This window comes from Neolamprologus multifasciatus, chromosome 8, assembly GCF_963576455.1.
Source record: "Neolamprologus multifasciatus chromosome 8, fNeoMul1.2, whole genome shotgun sequence".
Lineage (NCBI taxonomy): Eukaryota > Metazoa > Chordata > Actinopteri > Cichliformes > Cichlidae > Neolamprologus > Neolamprologus multifasciatus.
In genome coordinates, this window is record NC_140446.1 from 23,180,206 (window position 1) to 23,197,613 (window position 17,408).

At 38.4% G+C, this 17,408-nt stretch overlaps 1 protein-coding gene across 2 annotated transcripts in view; it reads right to left on the bottom strand.

The window, feature by feature from the left end:
* The window catches only part of slc39a11 (solute carrier family 39, member 11), a 186,505-nt gene extending 177,163 nt beyond the window's left edge, over positions 1 to 9,342 (bottom strand). For both annotated transcript variants that reach the window (XM_085170430.1, XM_085170429.1), the window contains exons 1-3: positions 9,291 to 9,342; positions 6,436 to 6,553; positions 4,673 to 4,711 (exon numbers count right to left, since the gene is read on the bottom strand). In XM_085170430.1, coding sequence (XP_085026556.1) covers positions 4,673 to 4,711; positions 6,436 to 6,543 — 147 coding nt within the window. In that variant the 5' untranslated portion in view covers positions 6,544 to 6,553; positions 9,291 to 9,342. The remainder of the gene's footprint in view (positions 1 to 4,672; positions 4,712 to 6,435; positions 6,554 to 9,290) is intronic.
* Between the last annotated feature and the right edge of the window lie 8,066 nt (positions 9,343 to 17,408).

Consider the following 17,408-nt stretch of genomic DNA (forward strand, 5'->3'; position numbering starts at 1 on the left):
TTTCAAAGTAAAACAGGAAGTAACCAAAAGACAAATGCTAAACACAGAGACAAGAAAAGAAAATACTACAGAGAAAAGAAAACACAGGAGGGCAAAGGAAATGACATTGAAACGAGACAGAGAGGGAAACCGTGAGGGTGCTAAAGACACAACATGAACTCAAGAAGACTCTAGCATCTAGCATCTAGCAAGAGTCAGCCTTACTAGCATCCATGGTAGCATGTTTAATACCAAAGTAGAAGCTTGCGCAAGCCATTTAAGTTGATAAAAGTTCAGTGAAAACTTTTAAAGATAGATAACAATTCATTTCCACTGAACTGCCATCACTTAATGCTGTGTAACATTCCCTCCCACTGTATCCGCTTCCCTACTTTAAAATGGATTGACCTTACTTCACTCTCTGCACAGCCAAAAAGCAATCCAAGCCTTGTCTTCTTTGAAAATCATAAGAGAAGAGTCCCATCCTGCCTTCCATCTCCACTCAGTTTGCTTTTCTAAATGGCTGAAGAGTTTAATTTGTTCTGAAAAAAGCCAAATGCAGCTCTAAACCTCACACTTTTTTGCTCCATCCGTTCATCTTATAATACAAACAGGGATAAAAACTTTTATATCTCTTGTGTAAGTTGTTGACTGCAAAGTCTAATGTATTCATTTGAACCAAACAGATAGCTACAGTGCCTCAAATCTAAGCTAAGTGTGGCAAATTCAGTATAAAATTGTGTTTTTTATCAAAACTATATTATTAAAAAGTGTGAATTATGCAAAGAAAAATAAGAGGACTGGATAGATTGTAACACTATCTCACCAATAAGCCAAAAGTTACGCTGTGAAAAACATATTTTAAAAAGATTTCAGCTCCCATAATTGCAAAGAAGTTCAGCAAATGTTTGAAGCAGCCCTCGGCTCTTTTCTCCTTATGAGCCATTTCATTAGAATGTATAAGAGCAACAGCTAAGCCCGCGAAGTAATTGAAAAGCTGTTAAGACCAAAATGAAGATAAAGGAGGTGGGGGCCGATATTGGATCTATCTTTCTCAAAGAAGCGTGGACAATCTCTCATCATTTGGCATTCATCTTATCAGCTCACTCATCTGAGCTCGTAATTAACAACAAGCTCTGAACCAGTTGGAGGGATTGCAATTAAGGTCCCAGTCTTATTGAAAAAACGAAAGAAACAGAGATTCCACAAGTATGTGTCGGCTATTTGCAATGCTTGACTCAAATTTATCATTTCACCTTGTTTGGGGTGAAATAGTATCAGACCACACTGATGACAGATGAGTTGTTGTTCGTTACGTAACCGCAGTGGCTAGTTTGCATGCATTAGTCAACTATTACTGCGCACAAGATCAAATGTTAGAATGACTTTATGAATAGATCATAAAGTCATCTGTCTCCCAGCCTCACATCCATCTGTCTCATGCCTGTTTGTCCACTACATATTCCTCACATCTCACTGATCTCCCTGAAAATTAACACTTCCCTTTTTTTCCACTCTTTACATGTAGGATGGCTGCTCTCTCTCTATGGTGGGAAAATAAAGGACATCAAATAGTAACCAGTTGTCATGGCAGATGAATCTAAATTCGAATGTAAATCTTATATACAGTTTGTGTTTTCCATGACATCTTCCTGTGTGTTTCACAATAAAAGCCTTGGTAAAAAAAAAAAAAAAAAGAAGGCTCCCTGTCTACTGAAATGGTATATGTGCTTTTAATTTTTTAATGTGGAGTAATGACGTAACTTTTGCAGAGGAGGAGCAGACGGACTACAATTCAAACAAAGATATTTAAAAGAAAAGAAGAGACCAAACACTATGAGATGAAACACAGCGTTCATGTAAATCAAAGAAAAATAGAAACATCGTTACTAGTTTTGGTTAACTTTGGTTTTGTTAGATTTTAAAAAAGAATAAAAGATCTTTTGCAGCCAGTACTACAGCTCTTTTGGCTTACATCCATCTGATCCTGCACTTTACCTCACACTTTCAAGCTGGAACACTTAATTAGCCATTAGTAACAGCGTATAATCATTGCTTTTTGTGCAAGAAGGAATTTGTGGAAACAAACAGTGAAGTTCTAATTTATTTAAAGTTCCACTCATCAATATATAACAACTGTGTAATATGACGAGGTGCGCGTAATAGAGCCATTTAATTAAATTGCAAAATAAATGTATAAAATTATTCACTGTAGCAAGTTACTAATCAAAACATAAGTGATTAGACAGAAGTTACAGCTGAACAATACAGTTACTAAATAAAGCATACTAATATGACATTACATGACTCACTGAAAATCTCTGGTCTAAAAATAACAGTTTATGGCATAAACAATACCATAAATACCATAAACTCGTCTCCACAGTTCCCAGACATTTAGGGAGTGTAGTTAAAAGAAGTGGGGAAGCTACACATTAGCAAAAATGGGACTATCCAATTTTTTTAAGATGTGGTGATGGCATCAAATTCAAAAGGAGCTAATATTTTTATTTAAAAAGTACATTGTGGCGGTGCAGAGGGGAGTAGGCTCAGCCGGATGGCTCCCCGGCCTCAGTCGGGCGATGAGGGTATGTAGCAGGGCGTGGCTGCCAGGGAGGCGGACGCACCTGGTTGACATGAACTATCACGCCTCACCTGCTTAAGTAGACTGAACTATGTCCTGATGTTGTTGTTGGTGTGTGTTGCTGCGAGCTGGAAAGCTGCAGCCGATTGTAATCACTTGTGATCATAAAGATGCTGAAAAGCGTGAAACCGGGTCTGCCATGGAGCTATTATACATGTCTTTAGATTAAATATTTTATGTGTTTTTATGATCTATTGTGAATAAAATATGTCTTTACAAGATGTTTAAATCATTGCATTCTTTTTATATATATATTTCACACAGCATCCCAACTTTTTGGAATTGGGGTTGTTTGGATATAGGCTGTCTGTAGGTTATGTTTCTCAATAATAATATGAAAATGAACATTAACTAATGGTGAAAAGTTACAGAAACATTACTTTATCACTGTATGAGGATATTCTTTGCCTCTCTGAAAGGACTGTACCTGTCCCCCTCTGTCTCTGTGGGTGGCTGTAGCTCAGATGGCAGAGCAGGTCACTAATCAGAAGGTCGGTGGTTCGATCCCAGGCTGCCTTCTGGCTGCATGCCAGGAGGCATATCCTTGGGCAAGATACTAACGCCATATTTGCCTACTGGTGGTGGTCAGAGGGCCCGGTGGCGCCTGTGTCCGGCAGCCTCGCCTCTGTCAGTGCGCCCCAGGGCAGCTGTGGCTACAACGTAGCTTGCCATCGCCAGTGTGTGAATGGGTGAATGACTGAATGTAGTGTAAAGCGCTTTGGGGTCCTTAAGGACTAGAAAAATGCAGGCCATTTACCATCTGTGCATCTGTGCATGTGTGTGTGAGGGATTTTCCTTTTACTTTGTTTGTCATTTGCTGATTGGAGTAGTCTTTTTTTTTTTACAGTTTTTCATGTGTTTGTGTAAACTGGTGTGCTGCCACAGTAGCAAATAGCCTTTCTCCACACATCTCAGTTTGCAGTGTTTCCATTTAGAGCTGTAAAATATCTCCACATGACGTTCCTCTTTCTCTCTGCCATCGCTCTCTCTCACTGCAGCCTACATGTGTCTGCTCAGTGCAGCTGCTTCACGTGAAGCACGGGAGGAGGAGGAGCAAAGTATGCCAACATTTGACCACCAGCCATGTGACATCAACTTCTCAACCATTTTCAGATGTATAACAATCATGGTGACAATATAAGACCAAGTGAATAAGGCCAAGCCACACAGGCCTAGGGACCAATCTATGACCACCTGGCAACCAGCAGTCATCAGGGGGAAAATGTGTTTTCCCCAACACATTGAGGCAGGCGCTGAGAAAATTATTTCTAAGGCTCCAGTAACACAGGCCTACAGACTGGTCAGTAACACCCCCCGCCCACCCCTGCCAACCATCTGTCGCGGGAAAATGCATATTTCCAAACAAGTTGACAAAAATTGTCTTGTGATTGCTTTAGGTGGTGAAATTTAGCTGTAGTTTGAATGGAAGTAACAAATGTATCAACAAACGGTGGCCAGCTGCTCTCTGAGCCATAATGAAACTGTCAGGCCTCTTGTAGACACACCTCTGGTATCAAAATCCTACATCACCTTGTTCTAAAGTTATCGCATTCACAAGATTTTCAGAAAACCTGACTTTTGACCTTGAGGTTGAGGTCACCGGGATTCGAATTTCATGTGATGAGTGAGAGCTTTGACTGAGTGCCGCCTCCAGGCACCACTGCCAACCAGTCATTAACCTAGAAACCACTGGTTATATGACGTCCAATATGGCAGACAGCTTTAGACAAAGTGTGCATGACATCATGTGAGTGATGTATGATATATGTGATCTATATCTATAAACTGCTCGTACTGCAGGGATTTAAACATTGTAATTGCACGAGTGACACAGTGCTGTTAAGGTGATGTATTTTCAGTTGTAGGGTGATACCTGCAGGGGAACACTTCTCTCAGATTTTTAATGAAACAACATGGCAGCTGGATGTGTCAGAGTTTCCCTCTATGAGGAGGAAACTTGCCTTGCTGCAGTGGAACGTTTAAAAGCCAATCACCTCATAGCATTGTATGTGTGAGTATGTGGTTCAGCTCAAATGAAACCTTACTCACCCCAGCTGCAAAGCCTAAACTTCCATCCAAGATGCGCTTCTGAAAAGGGCAGACAAGAAGAGAGATTGTGAGTGAGGCAGGGAAATCGATATCATAGTAACCCTGACAGTGGAAGAGCCAGCAGTTCAGTGCATTCCTCACCATCGACTTAACTCGGCAAAATGGGCACGTGTTACAGGAGTCAGAAATTGTAAAAATACATCAAACTGTGCAGGTTTTGCACAGTGTTTTCATGCTTTCTGATTCATTTCTCTGTGATTTAGCTGAATAAATTTACGGTTTATCATATCACTTAAAGGTTGCAGAAACAAATATTGACATCACTAGCTGCTAAAGTGCTCTGGATTTTCTCACTGTGTGTCCACATAGACTTCAATTCTATATGTGGTGAGCTGTCGGGTGATGGTAAACACACCAACACATAAATAAATTATTCAACTGTGTGTATCCATTCCACACCTACAAAGAATTTTGTCACAAAAAGTCCAGCTGTGCTGTAATTGAATGCAGCTGATATCCAAGCAGAGCACACATGTATGAGACTGTGTGTTAGAAAAGACTGATATCTGGTTTTTAAGACCAATAGACATGCAGATATTTGGTGATTTAAAAATGTGATCTTGGAATATATCCACCAACATTTTTTTTTGAGATACAAAACATAAACAGATTCTCCTAAAATGTGTTACCTGTGGTTATTTATTTACTCACTTGTGCTCTGCCTGACTTTACTTAGATCAGCTGGTTTTTTGAAATTGTGCGATTCCAAATATGTGTATTGTCAACAGGGAAGTAGCAGAGTGGCTTTTCCTCTCTCTGATGGACAAATTATTCAACATCGATACTCATTTAATGGGTTAAAACTGCTTCCTCCATCTAGTCTTAATTTTTTTTATTTCATTTGACGACCACTATAAATGCTGACACTGATAGCTCGGCAAACAGCGAATATCTGCCGCTAATAAATTAAAAATTGACCTAGCTGCAATGCATTCATTTTAAACTCTTAACATTATTGAATTTTCCACCATAAGTTACTACACTTGGATGTTAAATGTAAATTAAATTAATGTTAAATTTTAATTCTAATGAATTCACTCGACTTGATCTGTTATGTAGGAACCTAAAAACTAGCTGTATTCAAAAACGCAGAATGTTACGGTGGCCCTGAGAAATCAAACAGACTAATATCCCCCAAAAAATATCCCCAAATAGAAAAATGCTGCAGAATCACATAAAACACAAGGACATTAAATGAAATACAACGAAAATAGGAACAAAAATGTCTGTTCTGTCACAGTATTGTATCCCCAGAAACACTTCCGCTTTTTTTTTTAGCTTTTGTAGTGTCTGGGGTTTTTTTAATGTTGCTTTTTAGTTGGACATTTCAACATGGGAGTCTATGGTGATTTACCCACTTGTAGAGCCAGTCTCAAGTGGCCCTGGAAGGAACTCTTTGTTTTTGTAGGAGCTGCCAGCAAACAGAGAAAACATGAGACATGGAAGGGCCCTGTCTAGCTGGCTTGCAGCAACCGAACTTTCAAAATAAGAGAAAAGTAGTAGATTCATTTGAGATAGCACCGTTCTTTCAGATTAAAAAATATATATAAAATGATAAATTCTAAAGTTTGTCACCAAATGTAGGCAGCTGTAAATTGACCAGGTCACACTAAGTTCATGAGTGGAAAACTCTAGCTCACCAAATAATTTGCTAGTATTTCTTTAGAAGAGCGATTCCTGGAGCTCAGAGTGACACTCATTACCTGTCGGCTGGAGAAGATGAACACCAGAGCAGCTCCGGCAGCAGTCAGACCCCATGTGAACAGAGTCCCCAACAGGGCCTGGGTCACAGGGCTGTAGCCTTCTAGCATAGTGACAGACCTAAACAAACAACATGCCCACACTAAAAGTTAGCCCATGGCACATCAACATTATATTCAAAAGGATAGGCGACAGACTGCAGAAAGACTTTGAAAGCTAGAGTAAAACAAAAAAAAAGGTTGCTTTCAGGTAATCCTACAAGGCTACAAGACTCCTCTTAAATCAACACACATGCTAATGCACAGCCCTCGTGTGACTGGCTCACGCCTCACACCTTGTTTTTTCAGCACACAGTGGAACAAAAAGATGTTTCAAATCCTGTTTGCTTTGCATTTTAACATCCTGGATTTTTTTTTCTATTGCTGCACTATGATTATTATCACTGCCGTCCTAGGGTTTCAATCATCAACACACCAAATGATTTTCATGTTAATATACAATATTCACATATAAAATTCCAGTGAAATCAGTTAGTAGTAGTTGTTAGTAAAACTTTTATTTAAATATGAGTGCCTATAAGCTCTGTCTGATAATAAGCCTGTTAACTTTTGGTAAGCCCAGTATCTGCCTGAAAAGTTCAGCCCCTTGTGGTCATTTCAACTTATTCAATTCAATTTAGTTGTATCATCTCAAGGCACTTTGCTCTGTCTCTACCTTCCAATACAATTTAAACCACATTATCCAATGGGCAGTCAGGGCCCACCACATTTGGGGACCCATCCAAGGCACAGATGAAAAAGAGATCTCTTAAACTTTCAGATCATCAAGACATGCATATATATATTTATCATAACAAAATAATATAAATTGTAGAATACAGTCCTCCTTTTTTTTTACCTGCTCCTTTCTCGCCTCCACTGCTAAAGAAATTAGTCTACAGCTAACTGCTGTATTTGCACTACTTCCAAAATGAATGAAACAAGTAGAAGGGGAAATATCAAACAACACAGGGTAAAAAAAGAAGAAAAAAAAACAGGCATATGCAACCTTTATGGAAACTGCCTATTTTGTTCTTTTTTCTTCTTTTTTTGTTCAAGCAATTCAAGATGAAACATTGCAGTTAACTTTAAAGTTGTTAAGACAACATTCAGCAAAATGACAAGCGAGATAATTCGGATGTACACAGGTGGAGCCGTGTGTGCATGTGTATGTGAAAGGACACACAATTAAATTATATATTACACATTATCCTTTTAAAAAATGTTTAAAAAAAAAAAGCTTAATTTTTTAAAATTGTTCTTCATTTTCCATTTTATATAAGACACGTTTTACATCGTGGGCCACATATAGCCCACTTTAGATGTAAGTGGACCACACAATTTAAACTAGTGCAAAGAAGTTTAAGCACACATTTAATCAAACGTTTAATACCTGAGATATTTTAATATTATATGTCATTTCAACAATAAAAAAAAATGTTGCTTTGAGCTTAAATTGAGGTCACTTTAAGGTCTTCAAGGTCACTTTAAATCTCAATTTTAAATTGTAAAGTTAGACTGTTATTGATCCTTTTTAGCTTAACGTGTATATTTATTTCTTACTCTTCCTATATTTATTGTTGGGTTTTTTTGCACTGAATGGACCTGGAGCCTTGTCGTCTCTCTATATACTGTACTGTATATAGCAGAGATGAAAATAAAGTTTACTTTGACTTTGAACTTTTAATGAATATTTAAATTAGATATAGAGTTCTTACTTCACTGCACAGACTGTCCTGTGATTATAAAACTTTATTTTTTTGTAACTGAATGTCTTTTTGTGTTTTGTTTTATTTTGCTTTGCTCCTTTTTAAGGTGAACCCACTACAGAAATTGTAAATTCCTACAGTAGATCGTGAAAAAACAGGAACTTTCTGTTATTCAATTGTTTACCTATTAGTTGTTTACATTGGTGTAGTGTGAATGGTCATGGAGGAGGTCTTTATCATTAAAAAAAAGCTGTACAGCTAAAAGTCAAACACATATGCCCTCCATTATATTTTCCAAACCCATCCAGTGGGTAGATTGGAGTCTTTGGTAGGCTGATTCTGGCCCCTGGACCTTATTTTTGACACCCATGAGTTAATGAAAAGGATGATTGGGATGGCTACTTTAAAAATTTTCCCCAGAAAGGCATGATGCTGTCTATAAAAACTATTCTGTGTGTTATACACTTTGCTTTTTGTCATGTCTAACTATTGAAGAAAGAATGAAAGAAAAAAAGCCTGATCATGAAAACATGTTGGCTAGAGCTCCTAAACATTTGTGCCCAGGTCTCTGTAACTGGCAGGTGTGCCAACAACTCTGTCAGACTATGTGAGACTGCAGCAGTAAAACCCTGGTAGTGTTACAATGAACAAGAGGGGAGCACATAGGAAAAATATTCGCCTCGTACGCGTGGATTCATTTTGGAGCGTAAAGTTAAACGTATTCCTTTCGTGTGCGTATACAACCAGCTTTAAATGACAGCTGACTCTTGTCAACAGCTGTTAACTAATTTTTTCATTTCCTCGTGTTTTCCTTTGCCTTTGCTCTGTTCTGTGATATAACCGGTCTTCGTGGAGACCTTCTGGCACATCGAGTTTTAAATACCAATACACGTGAGGAGCACAAAGTGCAGATTACAGAAAACAGAGGTAAATGAAAGCAAGCCGGCTCTCCTAAAATATTCGCTTTGTTTTTAAAAATATCAGTGTCATATTTCCAAAACAAGCTGTTTCCGGTATTGTGAAGCGAAAGTAATGAATTCGGCACAGTTCAATTTTATCCTAAATCTATTGTATCGCTAATTTCTTTATAAGTCTTTCAGGTTTACTCACTTCTTTCCAGCAGCACTCCGAGTGCTGTATTTACTTCCTACTTCCTAGTACACGTGTCTATGACTCTATTAGCCCCGCCTCTGCTCGCAGGCTGTTGGCCACCAACTTTAATAGTAGCGACCGAAGACAGCGTTCATTATCATCAATATTGTTATTCTTTTTATTATGACTTTTTTTTAGTTATTATTAGTAGTAGTACTATTACGTATTTATTTATTTATTTAAAATTTAAGCCAACTTTATTTATAAAGCTTTTTTTTTAAAAAAAAGCAACCACTGACTTAAGTGCTGAAAATAAGAATTTAAATATTTCAGGAGAATATTTTAAATTTAACCTTCCAAATGTAATCTGTGCATTGTTTTTTGTTTCGTAATTAACTGATTCAAACTATCCGCTTTTTTGTAGGTCATATAGGGAAGGAGTTTTCTCACACTGGTGGGATAGACACTTGCTCTTTTGGCCCCCTTTTGTTTTCAGAACTGCCTTGTTTGTGCCTGTCATGTGGCATACACTGAAGTTGGATTCCTCTGAGATTTTGCTGATGAGTAGAACTCATTCCACCACATCATGAAGACGCTCTCTTTTGGTGGGTTTTTTTAGTGCAATGAACTCACTTTCGTATGTGTTCAAGAAAACACACTGAGATGATTTGAACTTTGCGACATAGCACATTATCCAGCTGGAAGCAACCATTCAAAGATGCCAATAATAGGTAGGCTGTGGCATTTAGGTTTGTGCTAAAAAGCCCCGAATGTGCCATAAAATACCTCGATAGTACAGGGTGGGCCATTTATACACCGTAATAACATGGGAATTTGGTTTCAATGTAACTTTATTCTTTCATGAGTTATTTACAAGTTTCTGACCACTTATAAAATGTGTTCAATGTGCTGCCCATTGTGTTGGATTGTCAATGCAACCCTCTTCTCCCACTCTTCACACACTGATAGCAACACCGCAGGAGAAATGCCAGCACAGGCATCCAGTATCCGTAGTTTCAGGTGCTGCACATCTCGTATCTTCACACCATAGACAATTGCCTTCAGATGACCCCAAAGATAAAAGTCTAAGGGGGTCAGATCGGGAGACCTTGGGGGCCATTCAACTGGCCCACGACGACCAATCCACTTTCCAGGAAATTGTTCATCTAGGAATGCTCGGACCTGGCACCCATAATGTGGTGGTGCACCATCTTGCTGGAAAAACTCAGGAAACGTGCCAGCTTCAGTGCATAAAGAGGGAAACACATCATCATGTAGCAATTTCAAATATCCAGTGGCCTTGAGGTTTCCACTGATGAAGAATGGACCCACTATCGTTGTACCCATATACCACACGAAACCATCACTTTTGTTGTACCAACAGTCTTGGAGGGATCCATCCAATGTGGGTTAGTGTCAGACCAATAGCGGTGGTTTTGTTTGTTAACTTCATCATTCACATAAAGGTTTGTCTCATCACTGAACAAAATCTTCTGCGTGAACTGAGGGTCCTGATCCAATTTTTGTTTTGCCCATTCTGCAAATTCTGTGCGCCGATCTGGGTCATCCTCATTGAGATGCTGCAGTAGCTGGAGTTTGTAAGGGTGCCATTTGTGAGTAGCTAATATCCGCTGAAGAGATGTTCGACTAATGCCACTCTCCAGTGACATGCGGCGAGTGCTACGGTGTGGGCTCTTGCTGAATGAAGCTAGGACAGCCACTGATGTTTCTTCATTAGTGACAGTTTTCTTGCGTCCACATTTTGGCAAATCCAACACTCAACCAGTTTCACAAAACTTAGCAAGCAGTTTGCTAACTGTAGCATGGGAGATGGGTGGTCTCGTAGGGTGCCTTGCATTGAAATCTGCTGCAATGACCCGGTTACTGCGTTCACCAGATATCAACACAATTTCGATCCGCTCCTCACGTGTTAACCTCTTCGACATGTCAATGGCTGTGAACAAAGAGAAACTTGTAAATAACTCATGAAAGAATAAAGTTACGTTGAAACCAAGCACACCATTGTTTTTCTTGTGACATTACCAATAAGTTTGATGTGTCACATGGCCCTCTTCTTATTGAAAAAACAAAAGTTGTATCCAAGATGGCCGACTTCTAAATGGCCACCATGGTCACCACCCATCTTGAGGAGTTTGCCCCCTCACATATACTAATATGCCACAAACAGGACTTTAATATCACCAACCCTTCCCATTTTATTACGTTGTATCCATATAAATGGCCCACCCTGTACAACACCAGCAGCAGCCTGAACAAGGCAGGATGGATCCATGCCTTCTTGTTGTTTGCACCAAATTCTTAAGCTACCATCGGAGCGTCACAGCTGAATATGAGACTTGTCAAACCAGACAATGTTTATCCAAACTTCTATTTCCAATTTGATGAGTCACTGTGAATTATAGCCTCAAATACCTATTCTTAGGACCAGGTGTGGTCTTCTGCTGATGTAGCCTAAGTTTAATGTGTTGTGTGAGATGCTGTTCTGTATACTTGCGTTCCTAATAGCTCAATGCTTATTGGAAGGCGTGATACCAAAGACCATTGTCCGCTGACCTATGGCATCAACAGGACATTTTCCTTCAGAGAATTCCCACTCACTGGATAATTTCTCTTTTTCAGATGATTCCATGTAAACTCTATAGATTGCTGTGTGGACACCAGAGATGGGTAGTAACGCGTTACTTTTTTCAAGTAACGAGTAAAGTAAGGGATTACTATTGCAAAAAAGGTAATTCGATTACTGTTACTTTCCCGTAAGCATGCTGCGTTACTGCGTTACTAAAACTGTGATTTTTTTTTTGCAAGAGTGTCTCATGACAATGACGTAAGCGAGTGCGACGTTCGTGGCAACAGCTGTGTGCAGATCAACAAAGGATAATATATTGAGTGCGGCAGAGAGTATGAGCGTGCAGCGTTTTAAAGCGTGGAAGTGACAACAGCATTAGTGTCCGCTGTTCACTGCGTGGGAAGAAAACTTATTTTTACAGCAAAAAAACCCTTAACTTCCGAGCAAGTACCGAGTATGCTACCACGAAATGGGAAATTCATAGACAAACTCAAGTGAAAATAGAGCAACAGGACTGCTGAGTCTTTGATTTTATTTATTTTCTGCTGTGTTTCATTTGCATTTATTTGAAAGAGTGAGTGTAAACACAAAAAAATATTTTATTTTATGTGCTGGAATGTGCAGAAAATAGGTTTAAATGTTAAACAAATTTCTTCCAGTCAGAGAATGTTGCATATAATTTAATTTTTGCTTGATGCATAAAGTTAAAAGATTAAAACTAACAAAACAAGTTTTTCTGACTTTTCCATTTGATTACATTTTGTATGATGGATTATGCAGAAAAAGTAGAATTGGGCTGAAAGATCTATTGCTTTATCACCTATTCAGGTTGTAAATCATGTTTTTAAAAAGTAACTAAGTAATTAATTACTTTTGAAAATAAGTAATCAGTAAAGTAACGGGATTATTTTTTTGAGGAAGTAATTACTGATTACTTTTTTCAAGTAACTTGACAAACACTGGTGGACTCTGTCATTTTCTCAAATACTCAGACTAGCCTGTCTGGCACCAACAACCATGTCACATTCAAAGTCACTTCAATCATCTTGATCCATGACTACATGCTTAAACAAGCCAAATTTCTGCCTTGTGATTGGCCGATTCAATAATTTAGCAAAAAGTGTCATTTGTAAAGTCAAAGAGGTGCAACATGTTTAGTTTCTGGGGATTCAGAACACAGGCAGTAGGTAGACAGCAGCATGCTAACTTCTATTAAAGTGTTGGAGCCTTCTTCAGTTCTTTGATCATTTCTTTCTTTCTTAAAGCCTTTTCACAAATGAGGTTTCAGTTAATTCAATTGATTTTCATTCCTTGCACCTTTTTATCTGGCAGAACACTGACATTTTGGCTTGGATGGCTGCAAAAAGACCTACGATTATAGGATTACAAAAGTCTTAGGGGAAATGAATCAACTTCTTACTTGATTTGATTCCCAGTGCATTTGTGGTCTCAGTCTCTAGTTTCAAGCCTTATTGAACAAAGAATTATGCCCATTTATTAAACCATGGCCTTACTTCAAGCAAAATGAATAATAAAGCAGGGTATACTTTAGGGCATGGCTGTCTACTGCTACTGGGTCCATGTGCATTTTTCCAATTTAAGAATGAGGAGAAAACTGCAGCTAAAGTGGGGATTCAGAACCATCATCAGAACCCAGGAATCAGCCAGCGATTGAGTACATTCAAAACATCAGCAATTTCTGATATTCAAAACACTTATTTAGTTGGTCCCTGGTGCTCTACTGAATAGGATTTGGTGCTCTCATCGCTGCCGCCCAGGCTCAATTCCCAGTCAGAGAGTGATGCTTGGCACTATATGCTGATACCCACTCATGAGTGGGCGGAAATTAATGCTGAGACTATTATTCCTCAGTCCTCATATCTTGAGTATGTGTAAGACAGTGGATTCATGTGTTTCTGTGAGTTGGACAGCTCCACAACATTCAATGTTTTCTTCAAAAGGTTAACAACTAGTTAAAGACATATCAAGGATAAAACTATCTGTTAAAATTGTTCTTGTTGTTAACCCTGAAAACCAGTTATTTGATGGTCACAAATTTTGTTTAACACTTTCTCAAGTGATTCAGTGCTTTTGAAAAGTCAGTAATTTAGGGTCCCTGATGGGCTAATGGCTATAATGCAGCTCACTCAGTGCATCAGCTTGGGTTTGATTACTGGTCAGGGAATCAAAGATGGCATGCCAATATACTGCTGCCCACTGAAGACTTTTTGTGTGTCTTAGTCCAATGGTGCAATTCAAAACTGAGTCTAATCTTACTCAGAAATGCCCTAAAATTAGATTAATGCTCCCTTGAAAAGTGAAACTTACATAACAAGTTGCTACACAAATGCAAGTTGGACAGTTTGAAAAGAACTTGTGTGATTTCTAACCCCAGGAACCATTTTCAAAGTGAGTTTGATGTCTCCATGACAAGTTTCAGTCAAGCATTATGTTCATCTCATAACTCACGGTCCTATTTAGAGGAAGGCATTACAATCATATGATTGATAAAATGCATGTTGTTGTCAGCTTCTTAGTCAAATCCACTGCATGTCTTGTCATGTCAGGCTTCAGAAAAATAGATTTTTTATCCAAAATGCCAAAGTCAAAGCAAACCTGCTGGTGAGGTCATGGTATTTATGTCAAACTGATATGCAGTCTGTCACATTCACCCAAATATAAAGTGGAAGAATAAAGTAGTTATGTCTAGTTGGTTTTCTTGTTGACGTGCTGTCAATTTAGTATTTTTAGAATAAATAAAGATAAAGATGTTCAGAAAGTGAATTAAGCAGGCTTGTGTGTATAAATACACGTATATAGTTAAGTTAAAGAGATGACAATATCAGTAACAAAACTTTATATATGACCTTGGATGTAAGTCTTGAGGAACATCTATTTTTTGGTCCGAGGTTTTATTTAACATTTCCTGGATAGAGTTCAAATGTCAACCCTGTAGCCTGGGTTTGAATAGGAATCAGGAATTGAGGTTTGGCACCCAAATGCACAGGTGCACACTAAGGTCTTTTTGTCCATCTTAATGGCACAATTCTAATCTTCATCAGTCATGGTAACAAAGATTGATACATTCTCAAAAGGTCAGAGATGTGTAACAAGCTAGCTGCAAGAGGCTCAAGTGAAAGTCTATGAGACAACAAATCAACTTCTCGCTTAAGTTCTCGCCTCGGTAAACATTTTCCCGGTGAGTTTGTGGTCTAATTTAAAGGCTTCCTGTATTCTGTATTTAGCAATATTTTGTAAGAAAAAGAAAAAGGGTCAAAAAGGAACTTTCTACCTACAAAACATGAGTAAACGTAACAAAAAGTGGATACAATTTTTAATGAATCAACTTAAAAACAACCCAACCAAATGGAATGTTAAAATCTATCATATGCAAAATAACGTTTGCAGATGCAGGATGTTTACTGGTAATAAACACTTTCTTTAACTGTGTACTGCGCTGTCACTTCTGAAGGATCCAAATGTCCTAATTCATGAATTTCAAACTAATTTCACATCATAGGCCACATACAGCTCACTTTGATTTTAAATGGGACAGACCAAACTCCCATTTCTGTCATAGGAGAGTAGTTTAACTGCACAATTAATCCCAGCGATATCTAAATGTAAGAAAAAGAAGTGCAATTTCAACAGTATGCCTCAGTTTTTCTGCATGATAAAGGAATGGTGTTACTGAAAGAAATCTGTCAGCATGACTCTTGGGGCTTAAATTGTAAGTAATAGATGTGGAAAATTACAAAAAAAAAAAGTCACACAAATTGTCCTGTAAGTATTCAGCAGAAAGTTATTTTTTATATCATACAAAATCACTTATTTTATTTTTAAATATTTTTTATTTATTCATTTGTTTTATTTATTATTATGATTAATGTGAAAAAAAACCAGACATTTCTAAGCAGATAGTGAAAAAACAGGAGCTTTTCTGTCATTTAATTGTTTCTCTATTACTTTATTATTGTACTTTGAATGTCTTTGGGGAGATCTTAATCAGTAGGACAAAGGTGTAAGATTTATGAAAAAACATTTAAAAGTCATATATTTTTTGCCATCCCTCACATTTTTCAGTGCCGTCCATTGTGATGTGATTGCAGTCTTTGTTGAGCCAATGCTGGTCACCCGGCTTCATGTTTGCTACCTCTGCCTTAATTAATGTTGGGATCTTTGCTTTTCTGAAAAGAAACAGATTGTGTTGATGTTGCTTTTCCTTTAAGTTGCCACTCTCATCTCTGGGAATTCCCAGGTAAGCTGACCTTTGATTGGGGTTTTTGTGCTTTCTAGTACAGAATTTCTTAAATCCCAGACCATATAACGCTTCTCACTGTGATGTGAATTATTAATGGATCAGTCATCAGTCTTGCTCTTTTATGTTTCATACCCACCACACCACATAAGTTGACAATTAAGAGGACCTTATGTGTGTGTTTTTCCCAGTATTTAACAACCCCAGTGGGGGTTCAGGCATTTAAAGCTTTAATCATCTTGTTTTATTAGCCTGTTATTTGAGGGATGCATTTTTTTTTTCTTTCAGTGCTGGTAGTTGAAAAAACTCAGTAATTTTGCAATGTTGGAAATCATCAGCTGATAAAGTTCACTTCAGTAGATTACATTACATTTAGTACTGTGTGTGCATGTCTAGGGTTCTGTTGTTACTCATTAACTGTCATGTGGTTGCATTGTGGAATGATTTAGTTAATGCAAAAATAATCCATTACTATTAGAAACAAAATAAAGACCCAGTTACAAAAGCCATATATGTGGGAAAACATCATAATTTAATTTGTCGGTGGCGCTGTCACTTGGTGTTCGCTCGCTCTGTGGTATAGTATCACTTCCTGTTCCTGCTCAAACACAGTGGTGTTTCTGAGTAGCTTATTTGCTTAGCAGTTTAATTAACAACTTTTAAATACATTCTTTTTTCATAGTATAATCTTCACGTGCTTCATCCGAAGCACACTTTCTCTGTACTCACTACCTAATTTATAGCCAAAGTAGTCACTCACTGTCTCTGTACTGTTTCGCTAGCTTAGCTCGTAGCCGACTCGTTAGCACCATGGCTACTTCACCTGTCCCTCCTGCACTTTCTTGCTCATTGTGTCAGATGTTTAGTTACTCCTCGGCCTCCTTTAGCAGTAATGATATCTGTAACAAATGTAGCATATTTGCAGCTCTGGAGGCCAGGATTACTGAACTGGAGACTCGGCTTTGCACCCTTCACTCACCCTTAGCTAGCCAGGCCCCTGTAGCTGGTGCAGCCGAAGATAGCGTAGGCCCCGCTAGCTTTTCCCCGGCAGATCCCAAGCAGCTGCGGAAAGAGGGCGGCTGGGTAACGGTGAGGAGGAAGCATAGTCCTAAACAGAAGCCCCAGGTACACCACCAACCCGTTCATTTGTCTAACCCAGGGGTCGGCAACCTGCGGCTCCGGAGCCGCATGCGGCTCTTTAGTCCTTTTAGTGCGGCTCCGCGTGGTTTGGGAAAATAAATTATTATTTTTAAGTAATTAGCTGAAGTGTATTTTATTTATGTTAGTTCTT